The following is a 27075-nucleotide window of genomic DNA, read 5'->3' on the forward strand; positions in this document are numbered from 1 at the left end:
ACACAGCGGAAGCCCTCGGTAGGTGTCACCCTTCCCTTAAACAGTATTCCCCAAAGCCTGCTTCATGAGACACTGTATCAACACATCCTCAGTGAAAACAGGAGCCATAACCAAGTTTGGGTCGAATCCTGATGTAAGTAAAATCACAGTACATAGCAACTTAGTACCTACACCAAGAAGCCCTGCAGGAAAGAAACCTGTTTGATTTTTGTCTTAAGTAAACGCCCCTCAACATCCTTTAGAAAATGCTGTCCCAGACGGTAACTTCATTACTGAGTCATTTCACTGAGAGCTTTACTGTTCGAGGCACTTGCTTTTTATTGTAGCTCATTAAATGACCACAATAATCCTAAGAAGTGAGTATTATAATTACCCTATTTCACAGATGAGGAAGCAAAGATCTCTAAGCCCCTTTATCAAAGCAAATGTACAAGCCCTGGACCTCCCCTTGTGGCCAACCTGTCCCAAGTTACAAGGGCAGCCAGTGTCCAAGGTCAACTCGGCCCAATCTTGCCAACCCTAGGACTTCTCAGCCCTGATCTCAGGCCTTCAAAGGGAATCCAGTAACCGGACCACATGGCTGTCCCTCTGGGACTTGCCCAGACACTCTATGGAATACACCAGACTGCAGATTCTTCTCCCCTGGCCAGCCTCCTAACTGCCATCTGTACTCTACTGTAAAACAGGAACTATGCCTTGGAGAATTCTACTGCTAACATTCTCACTGGCCATGAAAAGAGAGGAGTAAATTCCAAAAGGATAAAGTATTTCTAAAGGGAGACATTTGAGATGGGTATAAAAATGGAAAGCCAACCTAGATCCAGATCAGCCACCTCCAAAGCTAACTGCAGATGTGGTGACCTTGAGATACCCTTCAGAGTCATGAACCCCATCAACGACACACCACTCCTAAGCTGTGGCCTGGAGGTAGTCATAACAGAATAAAGACACAAAAGTCACCATTCCTGTCCTTAGGGCTGCCACATAGCCTTTCACCTATCTTACTAGTCTCATCTTTTCCCTTCATCACCCAAACCATCCTCCAAGTTTACTTCCAACTCTCTGAGCTGTTCATGCTTTATCACAATCACATACCTCACTATAGGCTGTTCCCATGACTGGGAGGTCATGGTCCCCCGGCCGCTTGGGAAACTTTCTATTTTTATACCCATCTCAAATGTCTCCTTGCTATGAAGGTTTCTCTAGCTTTCTCCTGCACTCAGCCTCCAAAACACTGCCTGTTTCCTCTTTCCTGTCACCACTGCAGCAGACACAGCCCTCTGTTTGTATCTTATTGCATTGCAATAATTCCTTAAAGACAAGAAACACCCCTTGTACCTAACAGGAGGCTTGGCACCAAAAAAGTGCTCCTAAATGCTTGGTGAATCAATAAATGAACAAGATTACTCGTTCACAAGCACACACAGCAGAAAAAAATGAAAAACCATAAAGGCCCACAGTCAAGGACTAGAACAGAGATTGACAAATTTTTTCTGTAAAGGACAAGATAGTAAAATACTTTGACTTGTGAGCCATACAGTCTCTTGCAACTACTCAACTCTGCCATTGTAATGCAAAAGCAGCCACAGACAGTACATAAATGAATAGGTATAGCTGTGATCTAATAAAATTTTATTTTAAAAAGCAGGCAGCTGGCCAGATTTGGCCTACGGGCCATAGTTTGCCAGTCCCTGCACTAGGTTATTTAATACATCTCAAAACGGCATAAAGGAGATAGGCTCATTCTTAGCAAGTCTTCCTCTATTTTCCCCAAAGACAGCTGGCCAGGCTAGAATAGAGAAGGAAAGGACGGAAGGAGGGAGGGAGGAAGGAAGAAAGGGAGGCAGGGGGTGGATACGCCACCTCCTAAAGCCTGAATGGTTTCTGGATGATTAAAAAGATTTTCTCAGAACGCTCTCAGACCTCAAGCTTCAAACCCTCGAGGCAGACACGGGAGGAACAAAATCTACGTAAGCTACAAGATAACGAGAGATTCCTCTAAAGAGACAGATATGACTTCAGCTACACACTTCAGATACCAGACGATGTGGTGCTGTTTGGATTTTATTACAATCTTTATTGTTATTGTTACTAATACTGTCGTTTCTATTGATAAATTCTGCCCTAACCGACATCTTGGGAAACAAAGAAAACATTAGAGAAAATTAGCTCAAGGGAAAAACCAAACTCAAAGGAAATTTAATTAAATAAATAGATTTTCTTGACTGTAAAAGAAAAGAGATGTGACATGCCCCAAAAATCTAACTTCCTCCCAGGTCCGTCTCCCACGGGACTGGCAGAGCATGAAAAATCCAAGTACTTCCCCCAGAGCAGGAAACGCCCTGATATTATTATCAATACGCCCTGGCCACATTAAATCATGCCCGTTCAGGCAGAACTTGTTCATTTTGCTCTTTCCCCTTCCCCAAAAAACGCATTTGAACAGAAAGTTTGGGTACTGCTCAGCTCTTTCTTCTTCCGTCCTGCTCTCTGCCTGATGCGCTCTCTCCACCAGCATCGGCATTTCTTTCCTTAGATGAGGAGTTTCATGCAAGCATCACACTGGCAGAAACCATCCAATTTGGCCCATCTCGATAGAGGCAGAGGAGGGGCAACCCCAGGACCCCTCTTCTCTGCCTCTCTGAGACCTGGACCAATAGGCTTTGGCAGCTGTACCTCTTTCTTTGTCCATAAATTGGGGCCATGAACCCCAGGCGCTTAATTCGCACGGAAGACAGGGTGGGGAAATGGAGTGGCACTGAGAGAGAAGTAAAACAATCCTTGCAGGACTCCCGGGAGCATTTAACGGGATCAGAGAGGTGGAGAAACCTAACAGTAACAATAATTATCGGCCAATAATATAATAGTAATAGCAAGGGGCCAGTTATTGGCCCCCATGGGAACGCCACGCCAGGCGCTGGGCTCTGCATATTGTGTCTCATTTAACCCTCACAACAAGCCAAGGAGGGACAACTATTATCTGAATTTTCAGGCCAGGAAATGAGGGCTCACAGATGAAATGACTTACCCAAGGCCACAAAGCTGGGACCTCTCCCCCAGTACTGGGCACAGGGAGGTTTCTGATAAACGCCGGTTAAAGCTGAATGCAGGAGTGAACTATGTACTAAAACATCACCCAACCTCTCCAACCAGGCTCTACTTTCCAGGATGGGCCATCAAAGACATCTGAGTGTTTTTTTGTAACATTTGTATTGTGTCTGCCTGCATATGTTTGGGGGCGACCAACCAGAGCTCTGGGGAATTTATTTCAAGGGAGATTCCACCTCTTCTTTGCTAATGGCCCCAGATAAAGCCGGCACGTCAGACCCAGCCATCCTCAGTAAAAGTGACCACCCCTCCAACTGTAGGTATTAGACAGCTTGCAAAGCCCTTCCTGGATGTCACCTGGTTTGACCCTCATCGACACCTGGGCAGGTGAGGAGAATAAGAATTCCGATTCTCTTTTTTAAAGAGAGAAAGTGAGGCTTGAGTGATGTGACCCAGGAAGTAGGCCGGGGATTCAAGGAATGCCTCGGGTCTCAATCCGGGGTGCTCTGTTCTGAGCTGTTTTTCTGCTGCGGGAGGACTTTGGCCCCAGCCCATGTCTGTGAGGAGTCTGGTGTGTCAGAGAGAGAGAAGCAGCCAGTGGCTGTAGGATCCAGGGATGTTCTCTGGCCTGAGAGGCATCACTCCGGCAATGCAGGTGCAAGATGCAGAGCAGACGAGCAGTGGTATCAACGCTGACCTGTGTCCCCGCTCGCCTTGCTCTCTGGCACCCAAGCTGGCCCCCCAGCCCGAGTCCCTGCCTGCTCCTCTGGGCCTTCTCCATCTCCATTGCTAGCCATCGATTGCTCCAGGCTCCCGTAGTCCTTTCAAGTCCACGTCCTCTGTGCAGACGGAGACACTGATGCTCGGAGAAGCAGACCAACTTCCCAAGGTCACAAGAAGATAAGGTGCAGGAGCCCAGCATTTGAAACCAGGACCACGTGACAGCAGAGCCGATGCTTAGTGGGATGACACCTGTTTTGTGGAAAAGTCTCCCCCACTTCCTTCCTTTTCCCCTCCCCCTGAGCGGAGCCCACACGGAATGCCCAGCATGTTCCTGGGATCACCCGGGCTGCTGGCACTGAGGAACAGTGCCCTTCAGACTTCGAAACTGGTCCCCGTCGGTTGAAACTGGAGCTCAGCGCACCAGGAAGCAGACAACTGTGACCCCCCCTCACTGCACCAAACCCCAGGTCTCCCCTTTACCTGATGTTTCATTTAAGGAAACTTGCCCAGGCAGCGGCCATGCTTACCTACCCCCGAGAAGCCTCTGTTTGAGCCAGGTCACTAGTAATAATAGCGCAAGTAACAACTCCCATGTATTTACTGAGCACATACTGTACGCCAGGGCTGGGCCACAAGCCTTTAGATGCATCACCTCACTGCCTCCTCAAACCTGCCTTTTAGAGAAAACACAGGTACTATTACTCTATTCCTATTAAAGAGAACCAGAGAAGTCAGGGCAGCAGCTGCCTGACCTCAAAGAGCAGGACTCGCCTTCAGGCTGCAGGCCTCATCCCCCCCCCACCCCCCACGTCACCTCACCCCTCCCTCCCTCTCACGTACCACTTCCTCCAGGACCAGCCATGCGCAACCTGGTCACGGGCTCTGCTCCAATCGACTCCCAGGGCATCAAACCACCCACCGGCGATACCTGGGCCAACAGGTCACTGTCCCCCAACGAGCTCATGTTCCTCAAAACTCACGTCTAAGCAGACCTGACCGAGTCCAGGTGGCCTTGGCCGAGCGACTTCTGTAGAGCACCTGGGTTCTCAATCAATGCCCCTCCCTTCCTGTCTCTCCTCAGGGCCTGGGGTGTGGCATAAAGCAGTGGTTACATGTCAAACTCCCAAGTGCAAGGCCAGCTTCATGACTTGCCAATGCTGTGCAGCTTTGGCTAAATTCATCCACCTCTCTGAACTCCATCTCCTCCCTTTTCACAGGGCAGCCCTGACCTTACACAGTTGTTACAAGGATAACACATCATGGAAAATCCTTTCACATAGTGTGTCTAGCACATCGTAAGTATGGAGCAACGCCTTGGACACAATAGGGAAGAGCAAACATCTATGCAGAGAGAGACACCCGAGGCATGGGGGCATTTTAAATCCTCCCTTTCCACATTCATTGGCAGCATGAATATTTGGAAAACTTCACTGGACACCAAGCCCTTCCTTCATAACGAAACCTCTAATCTCTTCTGTCCCAACCTTTTCTGGCCCAAACCTGATGTCATAGTTCCCCTTTGCCAAAAGCCCAGTGTCTCCTCATAAAATTGGCATCACCCAGGAAACTGAAAGGCCTTGCCAAATAAAGCCCATGGTCAGGGCTTAGGAGGAATTTAACTCAAAATCCTCTTTCACCTTCTGGTCATGGGTACAAGGATCAAAGGAAAGTGGATGGAGCTGGGTCAGGTCCTGGCATTTTCTGTACGTACAACATCCTTCTTTCCAAAAACAGAACATGCACATGACTGACTTTGGCACTGAAAGTCTTCAGGCAGCTTTCACGACACAAAATGGTCCAGAAAGATACTGCCCCCAAAATGGTCCAAAAAGATATTGGAAAAAAAAAAAAATTTTTTTTTTGAGCTAGGATGATTTGACAGAAAAACAAAACAAAAACACCCTGAGCAGATTTAAGAGTTGGCATTTGGTGGACAATAAAACAAAATAATCAACACAGGAAGCCAGCGAAGAAGCCCAAACACAGCCTGTCATCCTCGGAACTCAGTGTCGCTGTTCCTTCCTCTAGAAAGTTCCCGGAACTCGCTGGGGCTGCGTTCAGCCCCTCCCCCGGGGTTCTCCCAGCCCCCGAGCTTCCCTGAGTGATGACAGAGACGATAATCAGACTAATACCCAGTAGCGAGCACATCCAGAGCTGAGAGCAAATAATGGGAAGAAGCCAGTCCCAGAAAGAGTGTCACAGGCAGAAGGGACGACTACAAAGACGGGAACTACTTCTTATGTTCAAAGAATCCCCAGAAGGTGTCTCTGAGCTGATACGGGCATCAATGCAAGAATAACAATCACAGCCGGAAGCCACGGTGTGAACTGTACAGCTGTAGGTGGGGGTGGGGACGTGGTTACTGCCGTCAGCTCACTGGCCCAGCATGAAGGTCAAACCTGAGACACAGAAGCACGGGGGAAGGGTTTATTGCCCGTCCGTCCTGTCCCCAGGCTCAGGGAGGCCACGTGGCTGGTCCAGGCTCTCCCGGCTGAAGAGGTCAGGGCATGGAGAGCTGTTTACCTGCAAAAGTGATGGAAGTTTTAACTAGGTCCCTGGGGAGAGAGGGAAGAATTATGCATGTGAGAGTGAGCGCACGCCTGCGTGCGTGCGTGTCTGTGTGTGTCTGTGCTGGAGGGAGGATGGTACATCAAGGCTCCTAGCTTTCATCTGGTTCCTTGAGAATTTGACTAAAGACCCCTGGGAAAACGACACTCTGGGCATGATAAGTCCAAGTCCAACTCAGTTACGGGTTTCTGTGCTTTTATAGACCCTCGGTCTTCACAAACCTTCCTGGCTTCCGTCTGGCCTCGGAATACTTCACTTGTCATCATCGTTGTCATCCTCATCATCACCATCCGAGCAGGCGCATCATCAGCGGGGCGAAGCCTGCAGCGCCTTGGAGAAGTCCAGACAGTGGTTCTCCACCGGGCACACCTGAGGATGCCTGGAGGCAGTTTTGATTTCACGGTGGAGGCGGGGGTGGGGGACGGATGCTGCTGGCATCAAGGCTACTGGTATAGCAGGATGCTGCTAAAAGCCTACAATGCACAGGACAGCCCGACCACAAAGAATCATCCAGCCGGAGGCGTCAACAGTGCCAAGGCGGAGAAATCCTGAGCTGCCCTTTACATGCTACCATTGAGGAGCCCAAGAAGACCTCCTGCCTGGGGCCTGAGATGTGGTGACCCTGACATCCGATGGGATTAACGATGATCATTGTTTTTAAGCACATCACCCCCACCCCGTACCCGGAGACAGTCCACAGTGAGGAAGGACCCCGGGGAAAGTGACGGATCCCCTGCCGAAAAGCCCTTTAGTCCAGAATCTTGCTCCCTTTGGGGAAATAAATATAGTCCTACGGTTCTATAAAAGACGATGGAAACTTTTCCAACCTGTCAAAGGTATTAAAGAAAGGCTGTGATGAGTTGTTAAAAATCATAAGAGGGCTGCACTGCCCGTCCCCCATCCATGGGGCAGTAGCTCTGGCAAACTCGGGGGCTTCACCGAAGTCCTGGCGTGACCCTTGGCTGCCCATGCCCATTGGGGAGTGGGCTTTACCAGCTCTGGGGCCCTCGGACCCTTCTGCTCTGGAGGAGTCTGCCTTCGAGAAGCAGGCTGGAGGCAGAACTGGGGAGCAGAGAGAGAGGCCTTTAGCTTGGCCCATTCACTTGGTTCATCTGATTCTCAGTTCACTCCAGCCAAAAGGACCAAAGCGCGGCTCTGCTCAGGTAGCAGAGGTAGCCCGACGCGGGGGACATACATCATCTCATCTGCTCCGTGCCTCAACCATGAGACGGCCAGGCACTTTCATGCCTGTTTCAAAGGCAGAGGCTCTGACAGGGAAGGGGCTGAATCAGCTTCCCTACAGTCCAGTGGCCCAGCCAGGATGCACATGCCGGTCTCAGAACTCACACCCCCTCCCAACTGTGCCACAAACTGGCCGGGCCGGCTGCAAGAAGAACCCAGGAGCTCAGCCCCTTGCCAACTGTAGCCTATGTCTTTTATATCTCTGTGCCCCAGTGCTGGGCACGTGGCAAAGGCCAAGACGGTGATTTCAATCAAAGCACGTCCTGCTGCTTCTCACAGCCATCCTGTTGACAGCCTCCAGGAGGCCCCCATGGGGCTGGAGTTACCCCATGTCTGGCCCCATGCTCTTCCAGACGTCTCCCAAGGGAATGAAGCCACTGTCCCTTCTGAGCTCCTTTTGCGTCTCCACTAGTCATTATTTGAAGGCTACGTTTCAAGCTTCCTCCTTTACAGATCATCATCTTCTCTTAACTGGTTTCTCGGTGTAGCAGGCAGACGGAGGTAAGAGCTTCAGTGACATGAGTGCTGTGACAGCAAGACCCCCATCTGAGCAGACTGGAGGCAGGCAGGAACCAGGAGCTGCTCCGATGCTGCGCAGCTCATGTAAGGCCAGCCAGGAAAAGAGACAAGTTCCCCCTGGTTCTCAGCCTGCCCAGATGCTCTCTCTAAAACAGGGAATTCAGCCTACATTGTAGATGGGTCAAGCCCTTCTCCTCTCAGGAACTCCTTTTTCCCTATTTGAAAGTTGAGGTGATTAGACCGAGCTTCCTTCCAGTTTGCACCTTAATGTAGATCTTTTTTTTCTGTGGCACTTGAGCAAATTCTTTGGCGTCTCCGCTAAAGGAAGATTATCAGGCAGCGCCCCCTGCTGGTCGTCAAGAATCATCACATAGTGGCCCCGGTCAGATGGCGTCCAAGGCAATAAATACTGGGAGGAAAAAGCATCCAAGTGTTTGCAGCCAACCAGCTATTTGACCCCAACTTTTACCAGCAAGGAGTCTAGGGTTTAGAGCAAAAATACAGCCTGCCACTCAGTCCCTCCGCCTTCCATGACAATGAAGGCAGAAGGTCTTTAGAAGTTAGAGCTTGAAAAACATTCTGTCACCATCACCCAGGGTGTCCTGGTATCCGATTACAAAGCTTGTCCACCTCACTTGTCCTCCACAAAGTACCAGACGGAGAAGGGAAAAACAAAAGCGCTAAAGTAAGAAGATGATCAGATGATGGGGCTAAACCGACCTCTGTTCCCAAGGACAGGGCTGAGGTGGGGGGTGGGGCACATCAACAGGTCTGTGTCACTGGCGGAAGGGAGGCATTTCGGGTTTCCTTTTCCAAGTAGGAGTGGAGGCAGCAGGGAGACCTGAAGTGCAGGCACCCCCGAATTCAGGATCCTATTGGGATGGTGTGACACGTTCCCCAAAGAGAACCACAGATCCCCTTAAATGAGAGTGACCCTCCGGGGGCACCATCCAGGCAGCACTCAAGAGATAATGAGATGTGATCCCCATCCCCCAAAAAACTCACAGTCTGGTGGGAAACGGACAAGAAAAGTCGGTACATGGGACACTGCAAGAAACACTAGAAAGCACGTGTTTCTAGTGAGTCCGGCATGGGTTTGAGTGCAGGCTCTACCCTGTAGCAGCTGTGTGACCCCGAGCAAGTTACTTAATCTCTCTGGGGCCTGTCCATCCTCCCTGCCTTTACTTTCTTCCCCTGAGGATTTAGTGTAGTAGGTGCTCAATAAAGGGCAGCTCCAGGTAATGCTATACCACTGTGCAAATAGTAATTCACCCTCATCGAAGAGCTCTCCACTGTCAATGTCCCCCAGTCTCGTCGTGTACTTATTTCCCTCCTCCCAGAGGAAGTTCTTCTTAACATCAGACTGAGATCTCTCCTGCCTTAGAGCATCTGTGTATTTGTTTTAGCCAACACTCAGTATTTCTTGCTTGGTCTTTTACAACAAGGGTCAGCAAAACTTTTTCTGTATAAAGCCAGGTAGTAAATATTTTAGGCTTTCTGGGCCATACGGTCTCCGTTCTGCTGTTGCCATGTGAAAACAGCCATAGACAATATAACACGTTGTCAACAAAAAATTAATCCATCGATCTAAGAAAGAAATAGAAAATTTTATTCGAGCCAAATTGAGGATTATAACACAGGAATGGCATCTTGGAAAGCTCCAAGAACTGTTATTCCCATTAGAAGTCAAGGTACAGTTATATAAGTTTTTGAGACAGAGGGCTGTACGTTAAATGACACACTGTTGACAGTGTACACAATCTACATCTAAGCGTCATCGTGGCCTCTTAACAAGATCAAAAAGGAATGTTATCTTTAATTTTTTATATTTAAATTTTTCTTGTCTTGCCATTAAATGTGAATTTTATTTCACAATGTCAACAAATGGGTATGGCGGTGTTCCAATAAAACTTTATTTTCAAAAGCAGGCAGAGGGCCGAATTTGGCCGGTGGGCTATACTTCACTGACCCCTGATTTAGAGAGAATTCTCTCTCATTATCTGTTTGTTATCTCCACCACACAAGCCAACCAGTGATATAGACAGAAACTACTCTCTATTTCTCACTTCTCTCTCCTGGGGCAAATCTAGAAATGCTTCAACCTCCCCCTCAATGATACTTCTGCTACTGTGCTAAGTACTCTATAGAAAACAAAAGAAGCAAAAAAAAAAACAAGAGTGTGTGGTCAGCCCGAGCTCAAATCCTAGCACCCTACAATTCACTGCACGTGACCTTGGGTCACTAGGCTCACCTCCCTGCACCTTAGTTCTCTTATCTGAAAACTGGGGACTACAACAGTTCCTATCTCATGGGCAAGTTCTGAAGACTGAGTGAAGTTACCCTTAAAATCAGCTTAGAACAGTACCTGATACAGAGCATACTTTTAATAATTAATTGTTATTTTTGTGATGGCTCCTGCTATCCAGGAATTTCTTATCTGATATGGGAGATTTATATATCAGAACAACTACAAGAGAACTGCAGGATGAATAACACAAGAGTGGAGCAGGGGCAATCTAGGCAGCCTTCCCAGCAGTGGTGGCATTTAAGTTGCATTTTAGAGCATCGTCAAGAATTGTCTAAGCCACAGGGAATTTAACTTCAGGAAGATGCAGCAGGAAGTTTGCCCTTTTGAACAGGTGCAAAGAAGGGGGTTAATCAATGAGGAAATCATAGAAATAACAAAAGGGGTGGGTACAGAAAAAGGTAAACAAATTGGGCTCATGGGAGATTTTTTTCCTTCTAATTTTTTGTTTGTTTGTTTAAATTACATCATTGCTTGTTCCTTGCCCAGAAAGATAGAAAGTGCAGATAAGCAAAACAGAAATAACGTCACCTTACTCCAAAAACAACTATGGTAAATATCCAAGTGTATTTCCTTCCAGACTTTTCCTTCCTGTGGATCCATCTTTAAAATACTAACTAGCAGGCAAATTATGGTCAAAACAAAGTCTTTTTTTTTTCCTTCCCCAAACAATAGACTGGATACTTCTCATATAAGATTGTAAGTCAGTAATCAGGAAAATAAGTAAACAATGCAAAAAAAACTGAGTGAGAAGTGTGACTATTATGAACTGGACCACTCTCGTAGTTTCCAGCAATGCAGTGTCACAATGTTGGGACATTTTAGGGGGAGGAGAAAATAACTTGGTTCAAATAACAATACAAGGTAATAACATTTTTCTCCATCCTCCCTGCCCTTCCTGCTTTCCTCCTGCACATTTACTGAACTTTTCAAACACATTCATATGGCCAAGGATGCCTCCCATTCTCTCTTAGGACCACAGCTGAGAAGGGCAGAAACAGTCACCAAGCAAGACTCAACCCTGCCAGGAGAAGGAAGAGCCTCCCTGGACTCAGAAGCAGATCAAGGGGCTTCTGAGATTTCCCAGCCACACCCAGCTTGGGGCAGCTCCCGGCTCTCTAGGTTCGAGGATCCCATGTGGAGGGGAAACATGGCCACCACCATCATCCCCCAAGAGCATACAGCAGAAAGGGATTTGCGCTGAGAATCAGGAATGGGACATTGCAGTTCCAGTTCCAGCTCTGTGGGACCGTGGGAGGGTCAAAGTGACCTTCTTTTGGCCTCAGTTTTCTCACCTGTGAAATGTGTGCTCATCTGCCCACCACTTACAGGGTTGTGAGGATCAAATGGGGTCATCTGTATGCAGGTACTTCCTACAACAGAAGGTGCTCTGTCAACAGGTGATATTGCTGTTACTTGGTAGTTACATCCAGGCTTTAAGTAATTTCTTTTTATCTCAAGCTCTCTTTTAAGCTGCTGCATCCCTGCAACACCCCCATAGGGCAACCACTTCAGCGGAGATAGATGGGCCTCCCAGAGTTAAGGGGAAAGCTGTCCCCACCTCTCTCTCTCTCTCTCTCTCTGTGGTTTTTTATTTTTATTTATTTATTTATTTTGGCCGTGCCACACAGCTTGTGGGATCTTAGTTCCCTGACCAGGGATTGAACCCGGGTCCTCGGCAGTGAAAGTGCGGAGTCCTAACCACCGGACGCCAGGGAACTCCCCCCACCTCTCTCTAATGAGGGAGCCTCGGCTCGACAGGAGTCAGAGTCAGTTTGAACCCAGGTTCAAACGCTGCCTCTGGTACTTAGTTGCTTTGTGACTCTGAGCTTCAGTTTTCTCACCAGAAAATAGAAATAATAATCACATGGACCTCGTGAGGTTGCTGAAAGGATTAAATAAGCCAGCGCTGCATGTCAATTACCCAGGACAGCCCTTGGCCCGGTAAGAACTCAGTATGTGCTCTTACCATTATCATGGACCACCACTCATTCAATCATTCAATAACTACTCTTTACACTCTAGTTCTGAGCCAGGCCCTGGGACAGTTCCGGCACAGTGGCTCTCAAAATGTAGTCCCCGTGCCAGGAGCAGAAGCATCACCTGGGAACTTGTTAAAAATGCAATTCCTAGGTGCTGACCTGGACCGGCTGAAATGGGAACTCTGGGAGTGGAGCCCTCTGGAGGATTCTGATGCACATCCAGGTCTGAGAACCACTGTTCTAGTGAGAAGGGGTAGAGAAACAAACATTTAAAACGAAATCATTGTATTTGTGATAGGGACCATGAAGAAATGAGTGAGTGACTGTGATGAAGGTGGGATCAGGAGAAGGTCTCATTTGAGCTGAGACCAAAATGACAAGGAACCAGCCAGAGGAAGATCGGAGCAGCACATTCCAGGCAGAAAGAAGGACCCGTGCAAAGGCCCTGAGGCAGGCCTTTCAAGGAAAAGCAGGAAGGTCAGGGTAGCTGGGTGTGAAGACATCAGGAGCCTGGGAGAAGGAGCTGGGATCTGATTCTAAGCTGTAACAGTCCGCCTGGGTCTGACTTGGCTCATCGGGTGTAGTGCACATGGAACCCACAATCCTCAAACAGTTCAGCCCCTGCAGACCACATAGTACGAGTTCAGTGTCAGTTTTGTGCCCAATTCTGCTCAGCACCTGCTGGGTGCAACCACGGTGCTGATCAGAGATGACAGCAGGGAGCCACGTTCTCTTTGTTCTCATTGGGGCGGGACGGGGGTCGGGGTGTGTGTGTGTGGCGGTTCCACAAAAGCCAGAGCTGGCTGTGTGAAGCGGCAGGTGGGCTCGACAGAGGGGCCAGAATGTGGCCCACAAGAAAGCAGAAATAGAGGCTGTATCGGGAAGGGCAGCTTAAGCCCTGGACTGGGTGCTGACCTGGGGCTCTGCTTCCGGGGCTGCAAGATAAAGGCTGGGGTGGGGGGTGGGGGGTGGGGGGTGGCGGGGGGGATGTCCTGTGTCCCAGGGAGCAGCCAGAGGCTTGTGGGGAAAATACACTGTTGCAGATTCAGCTTGGGAGGGAAGGGCTGGGGTGAGATGGGGGGCAGTGTGCAGGAGGAAGCTGACTTAAAAGAATAATAAGGATGGGGCTTCCCTGTTGGCGCAGTGGGTAGGAATCCGCCTGCAGGGGACACGGGTTCGAGCCCTGGTCTGGGAAGAGCCCACATGCTGTGGAGCAACTAAGCCTGTGCACCACAACTACTGAGCCTGCGCTCTAGAGCCCGCGAGCCACAACTCTGAGCATGCGTGCCACAACTACTGAAGCCCACGTGCCTAGAGCCCGTGCTCCGCGACAAAAGAAGCCACCGCAATGAGAAGCCCGCGCACCGCAATGAAGAGTAGCCCCCGCTCGCTGCAACTAGAGAAAGCCCGCGCGCAGCAACGAAGCCCCAACACAGCCATAAATAAATAAATAAATAAATAAGGATAATCATAGCTATCATATATTAAGCACTTGATTTGCCAGACATCAGGCTAAGTGTTTATATTAACTCTTTTTTTGCAACCATGCCATGAGGAAAATATTATCAGCATGCCCATTTTGCAGATGAGGAAAGTGAGGCAGAGTTAACTAGATAGGGAGGGTTGAGGCTGACCCCAAGGGAAGCAGAACTAAGATGAAGGAGGAGGGAGAGAGACTCACTGATGGATTGACCTTTGCCTAAAGCCAGCTCCATCCATCTCTGCCTTATGAGTGAGGTGAAATCAAATCAAGACGATTCCCTTCTTAAACCCCCTCCAACAGCCTCCCATTCTGCTTTTCCTGCCATGGCTCCGAGGCTCCCCAGGAGCTGGTCCCCGCCCGCATCTCCACCTGCACCTTCTCCCTGCCACCCCCGCTCCCTGCACTGTACTAGCCTATTGTCGACTTGGCTAGGCTGGTACCACGTTTCCGGAATCCTGCTCTCTGTGGTTTCAGGTCAGAGTTGGCCAAAAGTGAACATGTACCAGATCAGGGCAGAGACAGTGAAGCAGCAGCCATCTTGCTCTGAAGGGTGGCAAGGGCAGCAGGCGGCAGGTGCGGACGATGGAGCTCATCCTCCATCTTCCCTGCTCCACGGCCAACTTTCCTTCCTGATGTGGACCCTGGTGACCAACAGTGACCTCAGGTCCACCACCAGACACTTCCTGCAAACTCACAGAGGCGATAGCTCCAAAGAACCAATAACCTTCCACTGGCATCTACACCAGCCCCTCTTCATGGTCCCCCTGCAACAACTGGACATGCTGCTTCCAGAAGTTCCCAACAACCCAGGCTGGCTTCCCTTATCAGGGCAGGTTAGAGACTTTGCTCTGAACCTCCAGTTGGTCCTTTCAAACTGTTACTTCCCCAGCTCCTCCTAGCGTTGTATAAGGTCTGCGCTCCGATGATAAGTTCTTTTTCCATTACCCTCGAGTTGTTCTGCTCCCTGACTGATCCCTCATTGATAGAGTCACCAGCAAAAGCAATACTGTACCTGTTCCAGGACCAGCTTCTAAGGCAACTGGTGGCTTCCAATTCCTGCCTCTTGGAATGCTCACTCCAACATAAGAAGCCCAAGCCACGCGCAACATGTGGGTGCCCCATAAACAGCCCAGGTTGAACTCCCATCCAACAAGCAGTGTCAACTGCCATCCACGCACGTGTACCATCTTGAATGTTCCAGCCCAGTCAAGCCCGTAGCACACGCAACCAAAGAACCGCCCAGCCGAGCCCAGCCAACCAGGGAATCATGAAAGATACCAATGTAGGCGCTGTTTCGAGCCATTAAATTGTGGAGTAGATTGTTACATAGGAACGGGTTATCCGAACACGCCCCGCGGTTCAGCCACGTGGGTCTTCTTTCTGCTTCTTAACAGTGCTTTCAAGATTTGATGACCTGTTTCTTCTGCTCAAAATGTTCTTCCCCCCGTCTTCTCATATCTGTATCTTCTTGTCATTCAAGGCTTAGTTTAAATGTCACCTCCCCAGAGAGGCCCACTGTCATGGTCAGTTCAATATGTCAACGTGGCTAAGGCACAGTCCCCAGTAATTCAAGCAATTATTAATTTATATTCCTGCTGTGAAGGTATTTTGTAGATGTGATTAAAGTCCACAGTCAGTTGGCTGTAAGTAAGGGAGATTACCCTCGATAATCTGGAAGGGCTGACTCAATCCACTGAAAGGCGCTAAGAGCAGAACTAAGGCTTCCCTGAAGAAAAGGAAACTCTGCCCATGGACAGCAACTTCAGCTCATGCCCAACCGTTCCAGCCCGCCCTTCCTGACCGCCTACCTCACGGATTTCAGACCTACCCAGCCAGTCACCACAATCACATAAACCACATCCTTGCAATGAATCTCTTAATGTATTTATTCTACCGGTTCTGCTTCTCTGGTAGAGCTCTGACTGACCCTCCCTCTGTGGCCACCCCATCAAAGCCGGCCACTTAGCCACCATCGTTATCACCCTATTTTAATTCTCCACATGAAACTGATCACCGTTTGTTATGTCTCTTGTGGATGGTTTCTCTCGACATATTCTAGAAAAGTGTTGTCCAACAGAACTTTCTGTGGTGATGGAAACGACCTAGAACCGTGCTGTGCCAATAGGGTAGCCACTAGACACAGATGGCTATAGATCACTTGAAGTGGGGCTCGTGCCATGGAAGAAGTGAAATCTTAATTTTATTTCACGTCAATGAACATAAGTTTAATTCACCACAGGAGTCTAGTGGCCGCCATATTGGACAGCTCGGGTCTGGAACACAAGGTCCACGGGAGCTGGCTGGCCTTGCCCGCCACTGTGTCCCTAGTCCCCCACCGAGACCGAAACAAAGGCTGTTCAATCGAAATTTATAGTGAATGAATGAGCTGTGTCTGCAGAAGGGTTTCTGTCGCTTGCAATCAGGAGTCCTAACGCGGAGTCTCGCTGTGTAAGGGATTCCTGAGAACCCACAGAACAGGACGCTGGAGAACGGGGGAGGACGTGGTGCTGGAACACACCAGACACGGCGGCTCTTCCGCCACCACCCAGCCCAGCCCTCCCGAAGTTAGAAGCAACTGGAACAATAGGGCAATCAAGACGGTTCCTACTCTTTGTTCCCGTGGAAAGAAGGCTAGAGTGGAAGGCGGGGTTCTGGTGGGCTTCATTCAATACCCAAACTGAGGAGATACCAGAGAGCATCTGAGGCTGTCCTATTTCGGGGCCACTCTGCATCCTATTTTCCTCCTGGCTGCCAGTTCCCTGCCCCTCCACCCACCCCCGAAACTCAAAAGGAGGAGCTGGAGGGGGGCTCAACAAAGCAAGCTCCCGGGACACCTGTCTGCCAGTGGCACCGTGGGCTCCTCTTACGCTTCCTGGCATCTCACTCCAAGCCACCCACCCACGCTGCAGCCAGGGTGTTTGTTTGAAAACTGGACAAGTAATCCAGGCATCTTCTACTCAAAACCCTGCCATGCAAGCTCTGGGCCATGGCCCACCGTGGCGGCTGGCCCTGCCCCCTGTCTGACGCCAGCTCCCACCTCTCTGCCCAGCATTCCCAGTGGGGCAGCCACACTGGTCTCTCCACGCCTGGGATGCTCCGAGCTCCCTTGCGGAAGCAATGCACTTTGATGTGCTCCCACCACCCCCCGGTCATTAGGAGACCTCCCCCTTCCTCCTCTTGGTCTCAGCTCTACCCTGAAGCCCCAAGAAAGTCATCAGGCCCTGGAACCCAGCACAGTACCAGATGTGCAGTGAGTGCTTGATACATGTGTACAGGAGGCAGGGGTGGGAGAGAGGGAGGGAGAAAAGCAGGGTCTTCCTTTACGTTGAACCTGGGTTTTTCCTTCGGAAAGTGAAGATACAAATGACCACACATTAGTAGGCTAAAAATAATCAAAAAGCCAAGAAACAGCATAGAGAGAAAGAGCAAACATCAGAAAAGAGACAGTCCCGGCAACAGCGCTCTGATACCTGAGCCACGCCCCCACCAGGCTCTCCTCTGACAGGGCAGCTGTGACCCAGCAAAGGAAGGGTCAGGAAGGGAGCCCGTGGTCTTCCTACCTGAGGTCTCCAGCCTTGAAGTGCTCCACAGCGCTTATTCTAACACACTTTCTAATGTACATGCTTATTATGATATAATTTATTGCCTGTCTCCCCCACTAGAATGTAAACTCCATAAGGACAGACATCTAAGCACACATTTTCAGAGATTAGAACAGTGTCTGGCATACTGTAGGCATTTGATAAACTTTGTTAAATGAGTGAATGAATGTTTGTGGTTTCAGGCCATAGCTGATGTGATAAGGAATGGTTGGGATATCCTGGCTTCGGGGTCCCTGTAGCTTGTTGAAGGAATGATTGCACATTCTTTGGTGTCCGGCTAAGGCTGACCTAACAAGATGTGAGAAGAGATGAAAGGGTTAAGCTTTCCTATCTTTGGGGTTCCTTGGGCACTGGGAAATAAGGATAGCCCCAAAACCCAAGGAGGAAAACTAAGATTAGAGTTAACAACTCTAAAATCAAGCTGCCCCTATGCTCTAAGAAAGAGAGAGACTGAGATTACATGCACTCCTGGCCAGACATAAAGCTTCCTTGTCTCCATGTTTGGTTTCCATACGAGTTTCTCATCACAACTTGTATTCCTTCAGTCCCTCAACAAACGTGCATTGAGTCCCCACTACACACCAGAATTTTAAATATCTGATTTTATCACTGTAGGAGACTCCAGCTTTCTGGCTGAGAGCTGGGAATACCAAGCTGAATATGGTAAGACTCAAGAAATGAGAGTCTAGTGCGAAAGACACTTATTTTTTTCTCTAGTTTAGGATAACATTTTTGGTTAAGGTGAAGGGCAGGAAATGACAGGAACCAGCCAGCTCCCAAGATAGTTCAAAGCTTCAAGAAACCAATGATAATTTTTTTTTTTTTTTTTTGCAGTACACAGGCCTCTCACTGTTGTGGCCTCTCCCGTTGCGGAGCACAGGCTCTGGACGCGCAGGCTCAGCGGCCATGGCTCACCGTTCCGCGGCATGTGGGATCTTCCCGGACCGGGGCACGAACCCACGTGCCCTGCATCGGCAGGCGGACTCTCAACCACTGCGCTACCAGGGAAGCCCACCAATAATAATTTTTGAGCGAAGAGAATTTAAAGCAAGAATCCTTTGAGGGTGGCTCACTGCTTCCCCCTGGTGGAGATTAGTAGCAAGCATATCAGGCGGCTTTCCCACAAAACTTTTCATTCAACGAAGTGCAGAGGCTTCGAGGCAGGAGTTGGGCCTGAGAATAAACAGGGATTCACCAGGAGGACAAAGGGGAAGGGAATTCTAGGCAGAGGGGTGAGTACCAAGAGGCAAAATCCATGTCTGATCTAGGAAACCCTAAGTAACTAATAGATTAATTGGATATTTAGGGCTTGCGGGGGAAATGTGAACAGTGGGCTTCCAAATGGGAGCCAGATCCTGAGGTGCTTTGCAATCCATAAGAAGGACTGTTCATTAAGGCACTGGGGAGTTTTCCTGGGCTACATGAGCGGGAAGGTGTATTGATTCAGAGATATTTATTGAGTCCCTCCTATGGGCTAGATATGTAGCTGGGAATGAAATGGTGTATAAAAACAGGTATGATCCCTGCCCTCTTGCGGCTTTAAGGCTGCTAAGGAAGAGAGGTATCCATTAAAAAAAAAAAAAAAACACTCCTTAAAAAAGTTTAAATTAAACTTAAAATGTGAAGAGTGGCACCATAACATTGAGGAAAGACAGAAGTAGAGTACGATGTTAAGGAGACTCAGAGCTGAGTGGATAGCGCTTTACTGAGTTGAGGTTCTCTCCAGGCTGACCCTGGTGCTGGAGGAATCTGGGCATGAGCACAGCCCTTGGTCACTGCTTTCGAGGTCCCAGTGGCTCAAAGGGTGGCATCAGAGGTAGGACATTGTCAAAGGAATCTCAGCTGCCTAGGAAGGGTTGGTGGTGGCGGGAGGATTGATTATGTCAGTGTTTTTTTCAAACCGTGGCTCACAGTTCAAAAGTGGGGTGTGAAATCAAAGTGGTCGGTCATCACCAGCATTTGGCAAATTATATGGAATAAGATAGAAAAAAGTGTATAAAATATCATGTATAGTAAGAATGAGTATTGTTTCATGAAACTCCTTTTAGTTGTGTATGTGAATGTGTACATGCGTGTGTATTTGTGTATGTGTGTGTGTGTACAGGGTTGCAATATAAATCATATTTGTTACTGTGTATCTTGATTAAAAACATTTTGAAAAATACCCGATTAGAGGCCCTCTCAAGGTCTCACTAAGCCCAGAATGTTACAAAGGATGATGGTCCATCCCACGGAGAGGTGACATAAACCCCTCTCTCAGGAAGAACTGGGGTCCAGCTCATTTATAAGAACTTTTCCAAACTCAGTAGCGCAACTCTGAAGAGAAGATATTAACTCTGAAAAGCAATTAAGAACCTAACCTCACGGATGGACCTAGAGTCTGTCATACAGAGTGAAGTGAGCCTGAAAGAGAGAAACAAATACCGTATGCTAACACATATATATGGAATCTAAAAAAAAAAAAAGGTTCTGAAGAACCTGGGGCAGGACAGGAATAAAGGACACAGACGTAGAGAATGGACTTGAGGACACGGGGAGGGGGAAGGGTAAGCTGGGATGAAGTGAGAGAGTGGCATGGACATACATACACTACCAAATGTAAAATAGATAGCTAGTGGGAAGCAGCCACATAGCACAGGGAGATCAGCTCAGTGCTTTGTGACCACCTAGAGGGGTGGGATAGGGAGGGAGGGAGGGAGACGCAAGAGGGAGGGGATATGGGGATATATGTGTATGTATAGCTGATTCACTTTGTTATAAAGCAGAAACTAACACAGCATTGTAAAGCAATCATACTCCAATAAAGATGTTTAAAAAAACAAACAAACAAACAAAAAAAGAACCTAACCTCAAATGCTCACTCTCATGCATTGTGGGGGGCGGTGGGAGGGAGAGGCATAAATTGGTACGAATTTTTGGAAAGCCATATGGCGACATTCACCAGAAGTCTTAAAATATGTAAACACTTTGCTGCAGGAACTCCACTCCTATGAATTCACACTACAGGGATCGCCAAGGATGTACCCAAAGTTAACACTCAAAGTTGTTCACTGCAGCAATGCTTATAACAGGAAAAAAAATGGATACAACCTACATTTCTAGAAATAGGAGGCCGGTGGAATAAATGGTGGCAGATTTCAGGCGTTAAAAATGAGCAGGAAATACACTTATTGACAAAGGAAGGTGTTTATGATATAACATTGTAGTTCAGTGCAATTTTTTAAAGGCGAGAAAATTCCCAGCTGCTTCTCACAGTAGGTAGAGAGAAGAAGTCCCCCTGAAGCAGGTTTTGTCTGCACTGAGTGACTGAGTGGCCTTTTTTAACTATGTGAATATTAGGTGAGTCAATAGCATTGTACTAGAGTGAAGAATAACATGACCTTTATAGCTAGTCAACCAGGGGTAATTCTGCACCCTCCCTGGAACATTTAGAAACATCTGGAGACATTTCTGTTTGTCATGACAGGGATGAGGCAGGGGCGCTACTGGTATCTAGCGTTACCTCTACTGGTAGAGGCCAGGAATGCTACCAAACACCCTTCAATGACAGAAAAGCCCTCAATTCAGGGCTATTTGATGATGATCGTAGCCATCATTAGAGTCTGCTAGCAAGAAAGAATCCAAAAGGGCGTGCATGGGGGAGCTGGGCCAATGACCTGTTTCTAACATGTTCTTTTTTGTCCACTTCCGTATGCCCAGCCCTGCTGGCACACATAATCACTCCATAAATACTCGTTGAACGTTGCATGTTGAATCCAGCTAGGACACCTATAGATGAACAGCCACCTGACTTTATCAGTGCCAGACTAGTGCTCAACAGTGACTCCTTGTGGTGGGAACTGAAACAACCATCCAGGTGGACCAGTAAGCTTTTCTTTGGCTGTTTGCAGAGCTGATCGCTTAGGACTGAAAAGGCCCCAGAGAGAGTGGAAAAATCATGAGGCTAGAGGAAAGCAGGAAACCTCAATCAGAATGATGTTTGGTGTCCTGCTAATCAGGGAAAACAGGTATTTGAGAAATTAATGAAAAATAGCAAAGAAAGATTACAATGTTGGACCTCAAACTGATAAAAACAAATCAGAGGTTATTTTGTTAGGTGAAAAAATCAGGTTTCAAAATAATATGTATGGATAATCCTAGCTTCATGGTTTTATCATTTATTGTTTAGAGAAACTATACACATACCCATTTGTCAGGAAGAATTATACCAAAAATTATGCCAAAATGATAACAGTAGAGGGTGGGGACTTGGGTTGGTTTTTTTAATCTATTTTCTAATTTATTTTACAATGAATGTATATTATTTATGGAAAAAGAAAAATAAGAAGTTAGATGCTGAGCCGAAATACAAAGGCACTTCCCAATGTATAAGGTAAAAAGACCCTAGGGACTTCCCTGGTGGTGCCGTGGTTGGAAGTCCACCTGACGATGCAGGGGGCACAAAGCCCTGGTGCGGGAGGATCCCACATGCTGCGGAGCAAAAGAAAGACCCTAGTCTTTCACTCACGCCCAATATTTCCATATATGGACCCTAATTATCCAGAAGCCCATGCCCTACCACCTCAGAAGGTCTCCCTTGGGCAAGAGTAGCTGCCCTGACCACTTCTTCTGGCTCCAAATTCCAGGCCCCTCTTTCCTCTGCTCATGAGAGGTACGCACCATCCAGAGCCGGCTCTGCCTCATCCCGGCCTGCAGGTGCGGGCACAGGAACCCGGAGGAACGGCAGCACACGTCGCGGACGCGTTTCCATCCCCCTGGGGCTGCTCACCTGACATGTGGACGTTCCGTAGGCAGGAGAGGGAGGCGTTGAGGCGGGCACACTCCTCCCGGTTGGCCCCGTATTTCTCCACGGTCTCACACACCTGCTCGTCCGTCATCTCCAAGAGGTCCTCCAGACTCAGCTGGCCCGGGGTGATCTCCTAGCGGAGGGAAGAGAGAAGGAGGGTAAACAGACCGGAAATGCCCCAAGGGGAGGCCTCCATGTCGCCCTCTAGTGGTACCTAGAGGAAGGCCAGGCTCTCCGTGGATGTCGGCTTAGCATAACGGTTGGGTCTCCTCACTCCGGTCAGACAGGCCTGCGTTTGAATCTCAGCTTTGCCACTCATTAGCTAGATGATCCCGGGCAAATCACTTAACCTCTCTGAGCCTCACTTTACTCACCTGAAAAGTGGGAATCTTAAGCTCATGTGCTCTGTAAGGTCGCAGGTATGCTTAGCACATAGTCGGAGCTCTGTAAATGGTGGCAGTTAATTACCTGTCTCCCCATGCAGTTTTTGAACTCCTTACAGGCAGGGCTCCAATTTACTCATCTTGGAAGGCCTTCCATGCCTCCTGCCCGGCTTGGACTGCAATGATTTGTCCCAAATCCAGGGTGAACTAATAAGAGCAGAGAAAACTGGACAGCCCAAGTCTCCTGATGGCTGGTCTCCTTTCCCTTTTCTTCTCTCTTTCCCAGCCACACATTCTAGGGCTCAGATTGGGGGTTCAGGAACCCTAAGGGGAAAGGGGGGCTGGAACCCTGTAGGTGGTTCAGTGCTGTCAATCAAACGGGATTTGGGTCTGAGCCCGATGGGGCAAGACTTTGCAATCTAAGACGAAGTGGAGTATAGCATGGAGTGGGGAAAGGGACACCGCTGAAGAGATGGGCTGGAGGAAAGGTAGGATTGCCGGCTATAACTGTGTTGGTCAGGTGTCCCTTCACCACCGCCAGCAACCATCCCTCCCTTCCCCGAAGCAGTGTGTCCCTATACACCACAATATGGACACACCTGGAAATTGGTCAAACTTCTATATTTACGCATCTAAAAAAAACAGCCTTCACATTATAGCACTTATTGGTAACCAACATTTTACATTTGTTATTATTATTACTATTATTAAAATAAGAGTTTTAGATAGCAAAGAATGGCGATTCTAAGGCAATATTATGGAGTACTTCCGCCCTCTTGTGGCCATATCTGTGTATTACAAACAAATGAGACACCATCCTGCCCCACCCCGCCCCCGCCTTAATCTGGCAGTCAGAAAGATGAAAACTGCATCGACACAAAAATTCTATGAAAAAAAAAAAAAAAGCTGCCGGGCAAAAGCTGAAACCCAATCAGTGCCTCTCCAACTCACTAGGTCAGGGGCAGAGAAAGAACAGTAATGAGTCACATAGCAGCTTCCTCAAATAGGGACTGTTACAGGGAAGTCCACATTAAGAAAGGTGGTGCACCAGGATCTGAAAGTGTGAATTGAATTACATTTAGAAGGGATGATTCACAACATAAAAGAATTCTCCTCTTTGCTGCAAGATCCACTTGTGCATTTTAATCCTATAATTTACCCTCCAAAATACTCAATTTACACTGAAGTTTACGGTTCACACACACGCACACACTAATCACAGAAGGCAGAATGACAGAAAAAATGGAGAAGGCTTTAACTAGCTTGGGCCAAAAGAGGAGAGGCACTTCTGTTCGATTTATTCATAATAATAATAATAATTGAAATAGAACACTGTTTTAAGTGCTTTTCATGGATTTTCTCTAAAGGTCACAAAGACCACATAAAGCAGGTAATTTTACCATCATCATCAGTCTGTAACTAGGACATTGGCATTCAGAGAAGTCAGACCACCATCACCCAGGGTCACACTGTGAGTAAGTGTGAACCCAGGCAGTCTCACTTAGGAGATTTCTCCATACTGCTGGTTCTTCCACAGAAGGGGGCCGTCTGGGGGACACACGCGTGAGCTGCAGACAGAGAGCTGGAAACCCAGCTCCGTCCACACCACCTGGTTGGTGGCCTTGGACTCGATTCTCATAGACTAAGATAAGAGCCAGAGCCCAGGCACCTGCAGGCCAGGTAAACGTAAATGAGCAAAGCTGAGGACTAGCCTGCGGGATCCTAAGGGGCAGCAGAATTCGGTTCACTGACACCAGACAGGAATTCAGTTCTGTGCGGTCAGCAATTCCAATTTTTCGAGAGAAGCCGAAGATCCGAGTTTTTTATGCAGACTCTTCCAACTTTTAAATACTGGCTCAAAAATAATTTTGAAGACAAACAAAAAATATCTGTGCCTCAGATACAAGATACAGCAGAGGGCCACTAGTTTTCAACCCCTGAAGGTTTGTCTTGGTCTTATTCGCCTCAATTGATAAATACATGGTCCCAAAAGCCTCTGAAACATGTATGGAGCCATGCAAATAAAATGTACTGTCTGTACTTTTATGGGACCTTTCATTTTAAGGATATTCACACGAAACCGCCAACCTGGGAATGATATTAAGAAACAGAGACTCCTACACCATCTGGTGCGTATGCGCAAGATGCAGGCGGGGGGGAGAGGGGAATGTGAGGCTTCTGTATCCCCAGCTCAGGACTGTTATATGTAGCAGGTTCGGGCAAGATCACATTGGGAACAAGGTCTAAAAAGACAAAAGGATCTTCCAGGCCTCTTTGAGCAGGAAGCAGGGGGTGCCTTGAGAAATGGCACTTGGTCCTGCAGGTGAGGGGGGCGCCCAGAACGCCCTCTCCCCAGCTCAGGGAGGCCCCCCAACAGGAAAATGAGGAGAAAGCACCGTGCTTCCCACTTCACACTCTGGAGTCCATCTGAGCTGGGGTTTCCTGCTAGCCCCGCCCACTCACGAGCAGGGCAACTCCCTCCATCTTCTAGCCTCCGTTTCCTGCTCTGTACAATGGGGTAAAAGTCATACCTACCTCAAAAGGTCGTTGTGAGGGTCTGAACAGTCTCAAGAGTTGAGATCCTGCATGTAAAACCCTCAATACTATGCCTGGCACTGAAGATTCAATGAATGAGAGCTGATTTTATTAGGAAAGTCTCCACCCAGTCACTGAAAACAAGGGGGGACCCAAGATCCCAGAGGGTAAGGAAATCTCACCATCCTTGAAACCTTAAGGAGGTGATCCACTCCTGGAGCGTGGACACAAGACAACAGGTGTTCTGATTTTGTCACTAGAAAACCTATTACTTCCAAAGTTTTCAGTAACAGCAACAACAATAATAAGTTGACATTTCCTGGGTACTATTAGGTTCCAGACTACGGGCTGAACATTTTACACAGATCATCTCATTTTATCATGCCAACTACTTAAGAAGAGGAGACAACCATTACCCCATTGAACAGATGCGAAAACCAATGTCCTAAGATATGCTGCCCAGTATGGTTGCCACTGGCCACATTAATGAACATTAAATACAATTAAAACTTGAATTCCTCAGTCACAGGCACTAACCACAATTCAAGTGCTCAGTAGCTACATGTGGCTGGTGGCTACCACATCAGGCAGCACAGATATGAAATATTTCCACCATAGTAGAACATTCTGCTGGACAGCACTGGTCTAAGAGGTAAAGTGATTTGGCCCAGGAGGCTGAGTCCTTAAGGGGCAGAGCTGAAAGAGGGTCTATCTGACTCTAGGTCCACACTCTTTTTTTTTTTTTTTTTGGCCACACCTCACAGCATGTGGGATCTTAGTTCCCTGACCAGGGATCGAACCTAAGCCTGGATTCTTAACCACTGGACCGCCAGGGAAGTCCCTAGAACCACACTCTTAATGACCCCATTCAGACAGCATCAGAGATGCTCCGTGCCTGCATCCAACGCGTATTTAAGTCCTACTATGAGCCAGACACAGCCAAAAACCCACTGCCTGAGGGGGCTGACTGCCGGCCAGTAAGGGGCAGAGGGCAGGGGTCGCCTCCAGTCACCTCCAGGACTTCCTTCCGCACGTCGACGATCCGGAACCAGTGCCGGAGCTGGGGGAAGCCGTCCAGCTCGGCATTGCGTTCCTGCAGGGCTACCTTCTTTTTGCAGGACAGCTGCCGGCTGAAGTACTTCACCAGCTTGCTCTGCGGAGACACAGAGAACAGAGGACATGTCTCAGAGGCACTGCCACAAGGAGGGGAGGCAAGTATCTCCCCAATGTCCCCTCCGCACCCCAACTCCGTGTTTTAAAGACCGGTTCAACTGCAGTGAGACCCAGTTTCCATTCATGTCCCAACTGTGTTGGTGAAGATGGGCAAACAGGCAGGTTCCAAGATTCTGCTGGGGAGGACGGCGTGCGTTGTACCCGTGTAGTGGGGGCGGGGTTTGGACTGTATCCATCCACATCTCCACTGCACCAATCCTTTGACCTTCACAGTTGCACTTGTAGGAACTCCTCCCACAGACACCCCATCCTGTGCCAAATGACTGTGGAGAAGGATACTTCCTACAGTTCTGTTTGCAATGGCAAAAGACTGCAAACACCCTGAGGGGCCATCGGTAGGAGACTCATAAATGAGGATACGCGCACACAGCGGAACTGTATGCAGCTGTAAAACAAAAAGAGGAAGTGTGCTGTGTACTAAGACAAGATATGCTGATAAATAAAAGTAAATACTCTCTCATTCATGTGGGAAATGTTTACATTTGTGTATCTTTGTAAATGCAGACGCTCTCTGGAAAGATCCCTAATCTTCTAGGGAAGGAAAGAGGGAGGGAGGGGGACAGAGGTGAGAGGAACATTTTGTTTAACCCCTTTTTTGCTATTTCAGTCTTAAGTCACATGCAAGTATTCATAAATTAACAAATACTTTTAAAGTGAGGTGGACCC

At 48.3% G+C, this 27075-nt stretch overlaps 1 protein-coding gene across 1 annotated transcript in view; it reads right to left on the bottom strand.

Annotated features, from left to right (window-relative positions):
- KSR2 (kinase suppressor of ras 2) overlaps nt 1-27075 on the bottom strand; it is a gene marked incomplete at both ends in the record, with an annotated part of 399400 nt that overhangs the window by 296126 nt on the left and 76199 nt on the right. The window contains 2 exons of the mRNA XM_082852603.1: nt 22241-22391; nt 26189-26329. Coding sequence (XP_082708729.1) covers nt 22241-22391; nt 26189-26329 — 292 coding nt within the window. The remainder of the gene's footprint in view (nt 1-22240; nt 22392-26188; nt 26330-27075) is intronic.

Source organism: Leucopleurus acutus (genome assembly GCF_964270905.1).
Source record: "Leucopleurus acutus genome assembly, chromosome: 13".
Taxonomy (NCBI): Eukaryota; Metazoa; Chordata; class Mammalia; order Artiodactyla; family Delphinidae; genus Leucopleurus; species Leucopleurus acutus.